The 12,620-nt window shown below is 33.3% G+C and overlaps 2 protein-coding genes across 2 annotated transcripts; both read left to right on the top strand.

Annotated features, from left to right (window-relative positions):
- Window positions 1-727: 727 nt before the first annotated feature.
- LOC129874684 (uncharacterized protein At2g34460, chloroplastic-like) lies at window positions 728-4,043 on the top strand. Its single transcript, XM_055950008.1, has 5 exons — window positions 728-970; window positions 1,061-1,261; window positions 1,825-1,944; window positions 3,434-3,706; window positions 3,799-4,043. Exons 1-5 carry the CDS (start codon window positions 851-853, stop codon window positions 3,961-3,963), a joined length of 879 nt encoding a protein of 292 aa, XP_055805983.1. The 5' UTR covers window positions 728-850; the 3' UTR covers window positions 3,964-4,043.
- A 951-nt stretch (window positions 4,044-4,994) lies between these two features.
- On the top strand, window positions 4,995-8,870 carry LOC129873812 (uncharacterized protein At2g34460, chloroplastic-like). The gene is made up of 4 exons (XM_055949001.1): window positions 4,995-5,407; window positions 6,629-6,748; window positions 8,141-8,413; window positions 8,501-8,870. The coding sequence occupies exons 1-4, from the start codon at window positions 5,207-5,209 to the stop codon at window positions 8,669-8,671; spliced, it is 765 nt and encodes a 254-aa protein (XP_055804976.1). The 5' UTR covers window positions 4,995-5,206; the 3' UTR covers window positions 8,672-8,870.
- Window positions 8,871-12,620: the final 3,750 nt, after the last annotated feature.

The following is a 12,620-nucleotide window of genomic DNA, read 5'->3' as shown; positions in this document are numbered from 1 at the left end:
TTCCGTAATTAAAATTCTGTTAAATAAATTTTGATTCATAATTAATTTTAAATAATTAAATTATAACCAATTGATGGCCGACACATGTTTACAAAAATTATTCAAATTATTTAATTAAAATTCTTTTAAATAAATTTTGATTTAAAATTAATTTTAAATAATTAAATTGTAACCACCACATGTTTAAAAAAATTATTTAATTAAAATTCTATTAAATAAATTTTGATTTATAACTAATTTTAAATAATTAAATTGTAACCAATATATGGACGCTATGTGTTTAAAAAATTATTCTAATTAATTAATTAAAATTCTGTTAAATAAATTTTGATTTTTATATAATTAAATTATAACCAATAGATGGCCGCCACGTGTTTAAAAAAATTATTCAATTAAAATTCTATTGAAAGGGCCTAAAATGTCCTCAAATTATTGAAAATAGTACAAAAATACTTCTCATTCAACTATTGAGCCTAAAATGCCTCTTAAAAAAATGTCAATTTTGGACCTAAAAATGAATGTCAAAGATATTTTAAGTCCAATAAATAAATAATAAATATTTTTATACATTTTCTAATAATTCAAGACATTTTAATTTTTAAGCCCTTTTCGAATGTTTTACTATAAAAATATGACTAATTAGTACCTTTCCATTTACTATTAACTGCAGCAACGTGAATAAAGGAAAAAAACTTTATTGAAAAAACAAAAACAAAAACAAAATAAGAACAGAAACACAAAGATAGAATGAAAGAAAAAAAAAGATAATGATTCACGGGACCAAACAAGTTGGAGAAGTATTATGACTGAAAATTTATGTTAATTGGCAGGAGCACAAGTTAGAAAAATCATGGCTACTGCCACTGGTCTCTTCTTCCTTAGAACCTCTGCCTTTTCTGTCAGCTCGAAACGGACCTCTGTTACTCTTTTTGTCAAAAAAGTTGAGTCTTTTCGTCTCAGAGCGGCAAATGTAAGTCTCTTCTCTGATATTCCAAGAAAATATACTTCTACTATTTGTGGGTAATTTATCATTTTGGTTTCGTATTTTGTTTGATTACAGATAGAAGGAAGTGAAATTGAAGGAAAAGAGGAAGTGGGTGATAGTGAAAAGAAGAAAATATTTGTTGCTGGTGCGACTGGGAACACTGGGAAGAGGATTGTTGAGCAGCTTCTGGCAAAGGGTTTTGCTGTTAAGGCTGGGGTTCTTGATGTTGATAAGGCTAAATCAACCTTACTGGGTCAAAATCCTGATCTTCAAATTGTGGGTTTGTTTTCATTTTTGTTATTTTGTGTTTAACTTTCTAGGAATTAATAGAAGTTAATTGCTCAATCAGTAGTTGATTATGCAGTAAAGTATGCTTCTTTAGGGTTAGAAGCAGTCACTAATCTTTGCATTAGGATAGACTATGTACATCATACTCCTTTGGGTGCGGCCCTTTATTAGACCCTGCTAATGTGGGATGCTTTGTGAACGGGTTGCCCTTTATGTAATTTTTTATTCTCTATGATTTCTTGCGTATACTCCTTCCCTCCACTTTAAGAGTTCGTTTTGGCTGGTTTATTCAGGTGTTACTTATTGTAGTTTAGATAGAAATGGATTACAAGTGGAGATTATGTCAAAACCTTTAAAATGTGATCATTTAGTATAAAAGTAATTAGATTTTATCTTTCCAACAAAATGCCTCTGCAAATGTACTGAAAAATCAGGGAAAAGCTCCTTTTGAATGTAAGTGAAGAGCTAAACTATGGAGTATAATGTCCACTTCCATTTTGTAAACCTTTGAGTTATTTTTACATGAAGTCAATTCTATTATGTTATTTCAGGTGAAAGCGGATGTCACAGAGGGATCAGCAAGACTAGCTGATGCCATTGGCAATGATTCAGATGCAGTAATATGTGCTACAGGTTTTCGGCGTTCACTGGATTTTTTGGCTCCATGGAAGGTTGGTTGCTACCTTGCCATCCTATTTTTCTTTTAACTTAGTAGTTTACTTATCATTTCTAAAATTTTATGATTATGTTTTCTCTTTTATCAAATACTGATTGATTCATTTGGATGATCTTCTTAATAACATGAATTGCAGGACAGGCAAACTTCTCAAAGGAAAAAGAAAAAAAGCCAAAAAATTTAATAAAATGAAAAAAGAAAGAAATGTTGATTAAGCTTGTTAAGAGTCCAAAACTAATTTCAGTTAGAGAAGCCTCTTTACATGATGACACCCTTTCCACGGTGCTACCCATGCACACATTCCTGGCATTGGAAAAATATTACGAAGTCTTTTTCTTCTTTTAAGACTCACATGGAGACTTTTGTGAGTATGCTACCCCAAGATACTGCTGAACTTCATATGGTAGATAGGGTCTTTCGAGTTAAAGAAACTTCATTCCCTTGAAGATTTGTCTACACTGCAGAAAAGTAAATGGAGGAATGAACAGTTTCATGTTACTAACACTGATTTTTTTTTCCGTTTATGGAGAACCTTTTCATTATTTTCTCAGAATCCAGGCGAGCAGGTGGTTACTACTAGCTAACAATTTTTTCTCTGGTGGGGTTGTTGGTGTCGATTGTTTTCTTTTTGTTTTTTGTTCGACTGGTGTTCCACCCTTGGTCTGCCATTTTAACTAATCTCAGGTTCATTTGAAGCAATTTCAAATTCAAACAGTTTAGCACTGCAATTTTGTCTTTAGGACCTTAGCTCCATAATAATGCCTGTTATATCGCTTGAAAAACAGGAATCAAGACTGACACGGTTAAGCAGGTTAAGGCCTACTAGGTTGAATTCAGAATGGACCTACTTTCGGAAGACCAAGTATTGTTGAAACTGCAATTCATGTTTCTGGTTTATGATAGAATTCCTTTTCCATTAAGTAAAACATCATTCTGTATTTCCTTCCCTAGCCTTTGACTGGATTGGACATTGGAGGACAATGTGATTGAGGTTCTGTAGATGCACATCAAACAAGCTAATGAAAGAAATGTAGTGGAATGAAAGAAATAACCGCTGGGAGCTTCAGTGAAAAGTTATTTTGTGTACTTATCTATCCATTCCTCAGATTAAGCAAACTTCATATAGGTTCTGATGTTTGCTTAGGTTTGAATGCTTAATACAATCGAAAAGTCGAGAAGGCTTCTCGAATGTTTTCAAGAAAGAAAAGTTCAGAGCAAGACTGGAAAATGTTCTAAAAATGTATTGGGTGCAAATATATATAATCTTATTTCCCTGGCTTGCTTTCACCTTAAATTTGTCTGGAAGTTCTATTGTGTTCCTTCTACGCGTTCAGTATGGTCAATAAGATCTTTGAGCCCTTCCGCGTAATTGATGCTGACTTGCTGGCCCACTATCCTAATTGTTGTTTTGGTGATTTTTGATAAATCATGATGTATTGTCCTTCCACTACTATTGTTTAATCCCTACTATACCATTCTTTCAGGTTGATAACTTTGGCACGGTAAACCTTGTTGAAGCATGCCGAACACTTGGTGTTAAAAGATTCCTCCTTGTTAGTTCCATTCTGGTCAATGGAGCTGCAATGGGCCAGTTGTTCAATCCAGCATATGTATTTCTCAATGTTCTTGGACTGACATTGATAGCAAAGCTCCAAGCTGAACAATATATTCGGAAATCTGGCATCAACTACACAATAATAAGGCCTGGTGGTCTAAAGAATGATCCACCTCAAGGAAACATCATAATGGAACAAGAGGTAGCAATATGCAGCTTATTCATTGTTTAGTTACGTACACGTGTGCCATATGATTTTCCTAAGATGCTCCTTGCTTTTCCTTCAAAATGTAGGATACCCTTTACGAAGGCTCAATATCTAGAGATCAGGTAGCCGCAGTAGCAGTTGAGGCATTACTCCATCCAGAATCTCATTACAAAGTCGTGGAGATAGTAGCTCGTACTGATTCCCCTAAACGTTCATTCAAGGAACTATTCGGTTCCATAAAACAGCACTAGCTTGTCAAGAGGATGTTTTCTATCTATGTTTATACGCATTATTTATAAATATAGTTACTTGAAGACCACAATGCAACAAATTTATATTGCATAATCCTTCTCTGCAATCTGCTCTCAGGTTCTTGTGGATTTTTCATATTGCAAGGAAACCTGAAACTTTGGAATAGTTGTCTCCTTGCAACATTTCCTAACACAAACTTTAATGGAAGTTAGAGGAAAAAAAGTTGGAAGTGAATCATTAAAAGAGAGCTTATTGAAGCCCCCTTTTACCTGTTTTTAAGGAAAATCTCATTTTTATCAAAGGCAGGCAGAAAACTTTATGCTGAAAAGGTGAAAAATATAACTGTAACTATAATAATGGGGATTTTTAGTAGTTTAATTGATTGATTATCTGAACTTACATCTTATTAGTAGGCTTCGATCTTTGCCTTTTAATTTCCTTTCCCAGTTCCCCTCCCCGAGATCCTGGCTATTTTAATTTTAACTTCATAGAAGTATTGCCTATGTTACCCTCTCAAGTATCAATTAGCCCTCAATAACACATATATTTTTATATTATGACATCTTTATTTTATTTGTCTATATGTGAGTTTTTTTCCTTTCAGAAACCATTATAAGGAGAATCAAACATTATTCATGGAGTCAAAAAAATTAATATATACTAACCAAACATATTCGTTAGTAATTTTAATTTATTAAATTTTTTGCTGCAAATTAGAAGTTTCTTTGTTTCCTGTCTAATGCACACATACTTTTACAAAAAGTGAAAATAAAATTGAGTGAGAGAGTTTCATTTTACCCCCCAAAAAAAAAGAAGAAAGAAAATATGTTTTTTTTTTTTTTTTTTTAACTATCTAGTGCACAAGGACAAGACTAAAGTTAATAGTCAAAATTAAAAATATTGGTATGTCTTGGACTCAAAATGGATGAATGAGCGAAGATTATTGCGGAATGAGAAACCAAAAGATAAAAAAGGAAAAGATATTTTGGAGAACGTTTTATGGCGGGTAATTAACTGAAATAAATTATCCAAGCTGGACCACTGTTTTTTCTTGCCCAGAACCCTTGTTCCCAACATTCCAATCCATTCTCTGTCCACACTAAAAAACACATTTTTCCATCTTAAACCAACAACTGTACGTCTCCGCAACAAGTTTTCACTTCCAAAATTCAAGAATTCCAGCAAGATTTCCCTTTGTGGGTAATGTATAATTGTGCTTTTTAACTTTTCATTTGATTACAGATGGAAGGAAGTGAAATTAAGGAGGAAAAAGAGGCAGGTATAGGTCAGAAGAAGAAAATATTTGTTGCTGGTGCAACTGGGAATACAGGGAAGAGGATTGTTGAGCAGCTTTTGACTAAGGGTTTTGCTGTTAAAGCTGGGGTTCGTGATGTTGATAAGGCTAAATCTGTCTTACCTGAAGGAAACCCTCTTCTTCAAATTGTGAGTACTCTTTGATTTCTTTAATTTGGGATTCTTGTTTGCTATAACTTCTGTTACTGAGGCTTTGGGTAGATAGCAAAGCTGAGGAGTTTTAGAGCTTTCAGAATCAAGTTGACAATTTAATAAAGTGGTTGTTGAATTAACTTTATAAATTATGGATAAACGAAACAGTAATAGCTTCTTAATATTACTATTAATTAAGAAATTTGTCCTTCTTACATGAAACCACACTTTGTTGAGCAATATTAATTAACTATGTTGCTCATACTCTTCAAAAATGTTAACAGTTGCATGTTGGATTCTCCAAAGTAGTTTATTTTTGGAGAATCCGACATGGGTGTTGTATCGAAATGAAGAGTCTGTGCAACTTAGCTAATAAAAAGTGAAATGCCAAATTGTTTATGAGAATGGAGTTGTTATTTGAAATATATACACATTTTACAGGAAAATCTGCTCAATTTGTGTGTACATATGGAAGCTGAAAAAATTGGAGCTCAGATAATCCAATTTTTTGTTTTGCTTACCAGCCAGAAGCTCTTCTTAAGTTTTCCATAAGAAACTATAAGCTGGTGCCGTCCTTCAGTGTCTTAAAGTTTTTAAGTGCATGAGACTTTGGTATATTCAGTTCAACCAATTAATATTACAACTTACAAGCTTAGGTCACAAAATTTTGTTATTTTGCCTCCATAAGAGTTTTGTTTTATGGGAGCTTCCATTCAGTTCATTTATAGGACAGCTTTCTCAAAACATTTCTAGAGAATCTAGGAACAAGTGACTATTTATGGCTTGGAGAGCCCCGCTTTCCAAACTAGAAAACCTCAAATTTGAGTGTGTAGATATACATTCTTACCCGCCTATGCATATTACATGTCTTGGCTTGTCATTTTTACTCAAGCTGTCAAATCTGTAATTAGTTTTGGAGATAAAATGAAAACCTTGTACCTTTTCTGTCAGAAATTTCAGTTTTTGAATATAACTATGTCTTTAACTTTCTAACTTTAGCCTACAATAAGTCTAAATTTCATTGTCAACATTTATAAGACTTGGTGCTACTTGAACACTGCAGCGTTCCAAGTTTATCTATTTGATATAGGTTAAGACAAACTGAATTACATTCTTCTGCAAATGGGAAAAATAGATAGTGAAGGAAACATATACCTTCTCTGGAAAGGACCAACTTGTTTATGAATACTCCCTGTGGGAATTCCATATTGTTCTCAGGTGAAAGCCGATGTGACAGAGGGATCAGCTAAATTAGCCGATGCCATTGGTGATGATTCTGATGCGGTAATATGTGCTACGGGTTTCCAGCCTTCGTGGAACTTGTTGACACCTTGGAAGGTTAGTCAACTTCAATCCACAAAATAGTAGTATTTACCAGATCCTTCACACCTGGTCTTGATGATCAGCAAAGTGAGATGATTTTGTGATAGGCTTGATGGGAGTTTCAGTCTCATTTTTATGCAATGCAATGCCTTTTCAGTACTGAAATTTTAGTCTTACCTGCAGCTTATAAGTTGTTTTAAATAAGCTAAGCCAAACAGATCAAATTATTTTTTTGGGGCTTATTTTAAGCACAAAATGTCTTTAAGTTGGCCAACCAAACACTCCAAAAAGCTGAAAGCAGCTTATAAACAACTTATAAGCCAATCCAAACGGGCTCTAAATTAGCTTGAAAATCACAGTGAAATGCACTTGTTAGTTTGCAACTGCAAGAACATGTTGGTGAATTCAATATGGAATACATGGTTTTTTGGAGAGTCCCCATCTTAAAAAGTTTCTCGATACCCAGAACAGGAAAATGTAAAAGGAGTGACCAACCTCATAGCAATTGAAGTTCAATTTTGTCGCTTAAATGAACATTCTAGTTACTGAATTGGCATTCAAGCATCCTCTTGAAGATAATAGTTGTTCTGGTGGTGGTAGTACTTATTGTCTTGTTTGTTTACTCCTTTTATTTTACTTTATTACACCTCCTCTTGACATCTTTTACCAAGTGCAGGGTAGTTGAGAGTAATTCAAACTCCAAAAGCTTTAATCTCAATTTTTCTGTTATGTTTACCGTCTTCTGGCATCAAGAGATTTATCTTCATCATTCGTTTGGTGGAAGAAAAAGAGAATAGTTGCATGTGGAGTGAAATCTTGAAAGCCTCCTTTTATTCTCTTACTTACTATTTTATTGTTTCCTTTTCAATTTCTTTGTTTACTCATCTGCAGATTTTAGAAAAATTCCTAGGACAACCATAACAAAAACACCATGAAACTTAATGTATTCCTTCCCATACATCAGCTACAGTGGACATCGTGTGATTGAGTTTTTGTAAAAGTAAGTTGTATGTTTCCAGTAGCTAAAAGTTAGTGCATTTGACAAGTTAATCTTTGGAACTTCCACTCTGGAGTTATGTTGAAGCAGAGATCACTGTATCAGCTCTTAGGCTCTACTCTCTTTAGCTTTCACTTAGGATCTAGAAGCATTAGTTGAAGAAATAAATATGGTGCTTGGCAATTCTATTCAAAGAAATGGTCCAGACGATACTGACTCTGAAGCATTTCATCTTTCACTTCTCTAATTTGCTTGTCAATGAATTAGCAGAGGTGTTAGATGTCCTTCATTAGCATTATCCATGTTCACATGCAGATGTCCTATGACTTTTCATCTCCCTTGTGCATTTCTTTGATTTTGAATATGATGAAAATCAGGGAATGTATCCTATCATTGTTTTATTCTTTCAGGTTGATAATTTTGGCACAGTGAACCTTGTGGATGCATGCCAAAAACTTGGCATTAATAGGTTTATCCTTATAAGTTCGATTCTCGTCAATGGAGCTGCAATGGGTCAGTTGTTCAATCCAGTTTATATAATCCTTAATGTTATGGGGCTCGTATTGGTAGCAAAGCTTCAAGCTGAGAGATACATTCGTAAATCTGGCATCAACTACACAATAATTCGGCCTGGTGGGCTAAAAAACGATCCTCCACAAGGAAATATAGTCATGCAACCAGAGGTAACATAATTTATAGCTTATTCCTGTAGTGTTCCACAAGTCCTTTTTTGCATCTAATGTTCCACACTCTCTGGTCCCTCAATTTAGGACACCCTTTTTCGAGGCTCAATATCTAGAGATCAGGTGGCTGAAGTTACAGTTGAGGCATTGCTCCATCCAGAATCTCATTACAAAGTCGTGGAGATAGTGGCTAGTACAGATGCTCCTAAACGTTCATTCGAGGAGCTCTTTGGTTCAATAGAACAACGTGACTTGTAAGCATGGAACTTTTATTTCGTCCACTACAATGTTTCTTTGATATATACCATATGCAACATTTTATCTTGTGTAAATGATGATGCTGTTGTGATCTGAACTGGGTAAAAGGTCCGTAAATGGTCACCTACGTTCCCTGGGAATAAGTTCTTGCACTAAAGAATTGCAATTAGTATTATTTCTAGAAATTTCCACTTTTCAATAGTGCGCATGTTTATGTTTGCTTGCTATTTTGGTCGCCAGGAACTTTTGGTAATAGAACTAGTGTTGAATTTGCTTTTAGTTACTGCAGTAGTTTTTAGCAAAATAAGTTGTTTAGTTTAAGATAAATTTGAATTTTGGATTTTAGTTAAGTTTGTTTGAGTTTTTGAGATATTTTAGGTTGTTTTAAATTTCAAATTATGCAGATTATGTGTTTTATGTTGGCTATTTAAAGCCATTCAATGCTTAATAGAATTATTGAAAGCAATTGAAAATCATTTCAATCTCTTGAGAATCATTTTAATCCCTTTTTGCTGCCTCATCTTTTAGAAAAAAAACCTACAACTAGCGTTTTTTTTTCAAAGCTATGAATGCCATTTCTTAATTTATTTTTTCATGATGATCACCAAACATCCAACAACAACAACTACAATTCCACAAGTGGAGTTTGGAGAGGGTGGTGTGTACGGAGACCTTACCCCTATCTTGTGAAGGTAGAAAGACTATTACTGAAAGATCTACGTATCAAAAATAAGATCGTCTTATAAGATGAATAAATCTCAACAAAGTAGAAAGTAACAAATTACAAAAATTGAAAATGAGTAGAAAAAAGTTTGATTAGAAGAAGAAAGCAGCCAGAGAAGCAAAGGCAGCCATTATAACAGGGACAAACAAAGTAATGGAAGCACTCTCCATTGAAGGTGAAGGTGAAGGTGCAGGTGATTCTTCTCCAGCAGCCATTGCTCCTCCAACATTCCCAAAAGCCACTAGCATCATCATGCAAATGGTGAAAACAGCCAACTTCTTGATACCCTCCATTTTTCTCTTCTTGTTTTCTTCAAGATTCTAAGTAAAAATAACAGAAAAGAGAAAGAGAACTCTTTGAGATGAGTACAAAGATTGATTAAATGACTGTCTTAAGTGTGTATTGAAAGGACAATAGGACATGGCTTTATAGGAAAAGTTTATGGGAAGAAAGCAATAATTCTCCAGCTATTTTATTCGAGAATATTAAGAACAAAATATTTTTGAGGTTGATGGGTTGTCAGGATAAAAAAACAATACTATCAGTAATATTACTTTCTAGATACAGCCTGGACTAAGCAAACTGGATCTTCCCACTTGTTATTATACAACGACGACGATGACGACCCAGTGAAATTCCACAACGTGGGTCTGGAAAGGGTAGAGTGTACGCAGACCTGACTCCTACCAAGGTAGGACGGCTGTTTCCGAAAGATCCTTGGCTCAGTAAAATCAGATAAGAAAGAAAGAAGGAAGTCAGATGTCATAAGAATAAGGAGTTCAAAGCGATATGGAAAAGCAAGATAGAGCAATCAAAGTACAGAAAGTAATGCAAGTAATAAACATGTGCTTTGCATGTATATTACATACTGTAGTATACCGTTTAAAAAAGAATGCCCTATTTTCCTTTTTGGACAACACTTTAGTTTTAGCTTTTCACATGACATGTTTAAGACCACAAACTTAAAGAGCTTTTTGATATATTTGACATAACTTTAATTTAGGACCACAAGATTGAAAAATCTTTTTTATTTTCTTAAACTCCGAGTCAAATCAAACTAGATCATTCTTTTTAAAACGTAGGAAGTATTAATATTTTAAAATGATATAAATAATATTGAAGTATGTATATGATGAAAATCGTAGGAGAAAAATACATGTGCGAATTGATGAATGATTAACCCATTGGACTGATGTTTATTATCATCGCAATGCACTAACGTCTAAAAATTATTTTCAAATTATGAATGTGAGAATATCCTTATATTTTGAAGGTAAAATCTTAATTTGGGGAGATTTTTTTTTTTTTTGGGGTTTAGTACCTTCTTCTAATATCATTGGATTGGTATAGAGAGTGGATAAATAGACAGAAACCACCGTTTGAGTTGAACTTGAACTCATGAATCATACCTATGATGTTCAACTTTCGAATACATGAAATTAAATAGCACCTCATCATCTTCACATTTGCCAATATTTTTAACCATGCTCGCAGTTAGGGGTGTCAAAATGATCCCAAATTCCGCCTAAAATTTTATGGGTTGAGCTCAAGATAATTTGAATTGGGTCAATTTCAAATCATTCAAGGCTTAACCCATTTTAAAAGAATCTTCAATTGAGCTGAATTTAATATCCAATTTCAATCCGTTTTAAGACTCTTTATTTGCATTGGTGTAATGTGTGTTCTCATATTGAATGTATGAATTATTATTTATTTTATATCTTTTAGGATTTATCTATCCATTTGTAACTTATTTATTTTCTTGAGTTGGAATTCAAATTGTGAATATAAAATATAATAACAATATGTTAGACTTATTGAAATTAAGTGGGTCAAATTAGGCAGGTCATAGCCCAACCCGGTTGTTAGCCCATTGAAGTCCAACCCATTTGAGCATAAAGTGAAGGAAAAATTACCTATCTACACATCTTTATTTATCATATTTTCTATTATTTCCTACCATTCCAAAATATTTCAAAGATCCCTCTTTTCCCTCCAAAACACAAATCATCCGGATACATTACTCCACAACTCCCAAATTCATGTTTTCTCTTCTCCAACCTCTTCCTATTTTCACTCCCTTAATAACAACAATTGCTATTTTGAATTTCAAATTGGTTCTCTCTCCAGTCAATCAATTTCAACTTATTCCATAGTTAGTTTTTCTTCTTCTCCAACTTACAATTCATCTTTGTGTTCTATTTTTTTTTTAATTTGTCATATTCAAAATTCTGATAGCATTAGAAGGAATTGTTGGTTGATATAGAAGGGATGTATAGGTCAGTTTATTTATTTTGGGAAAAAAACTAATCTTATGATTGGTAATATGCTTGCACTTAGATCTATACCTGAAGGTGCTATAGTTTGTAACATTGAGCATAAAGTTGGTGACCGTGGTTTTACGCTAGATGCTCTAGTGATTCATTGGTTCGAATGTATCCCGATTCTGCATTGTTAGATACATATAAATCCTAATTTTGTTTGTACAATCTGTTGTTTCTTTAATGTTAAATTCATATTAAGCTGATACATAATTATCAAAAAATATATATCAAATGCATTTTATCAAGTTATAAATTTCATCATGAATGAATTTTTAAAATTATTTCATCTGATACAAAATATGATGCACCTGATACATCATACTCTTAGTGATACATTAAGTGTACCAATTTTAAATGAACCAATCTCCAAGTATATAATGTATTTGATACATAAACATATTGAACTTTTGACTGCATCTCTGTGTATTATGCACACACATACATCAGTGAAATTCCAGTGGTGGTCCTTAGCACCCCTTATCATTTCTATTGCACGGTCCTTAGCATGCCATGTATCTAATACATATTCACTACAATGTAATTGTACATATTAACTACAATATTTCATATTAATAGGTACTCTGTATTACATGTATCCGATACATATTACTAGCCATGATACGTTCATACAAATTATTGTTACTTACCCATTCGTTGGTAACAATACGTGTATTTGATACTTAATAATGACCACACGATAACAGTCATATCTAAAAGAAAATACAATATGGATAATCTTTACTTCTCTAATGTATTTGGTAGTATTACACTACTTAGTAATTTACGACTGATGTTAGGAATAGTAATATATCAAGTCTTATATATCCAGATCGAAAACACAAATCTAAAAAATCTTTGGACATGATATATTCATAAAGGTTACAGAGCCTGTATCTGATAC

This window comes from Solanum dulcamara, chromosome 11 (assembly GCF_947179165.1).
Source record: "Solanum dulcamara chromosome 11, daSolDulc1.2, whole genome shotgun sequence".
NCBI lineage: Eukaryota > Viridiplantae > Streptophyta > Magnoliopsida > Solanales > Solanaceae > Solanum > Solanum dulcamara.
Note: the sequence above shows the minus strand (reverse complement) of the source record. Positions and strands in the feature narration are given on the sequence as shown.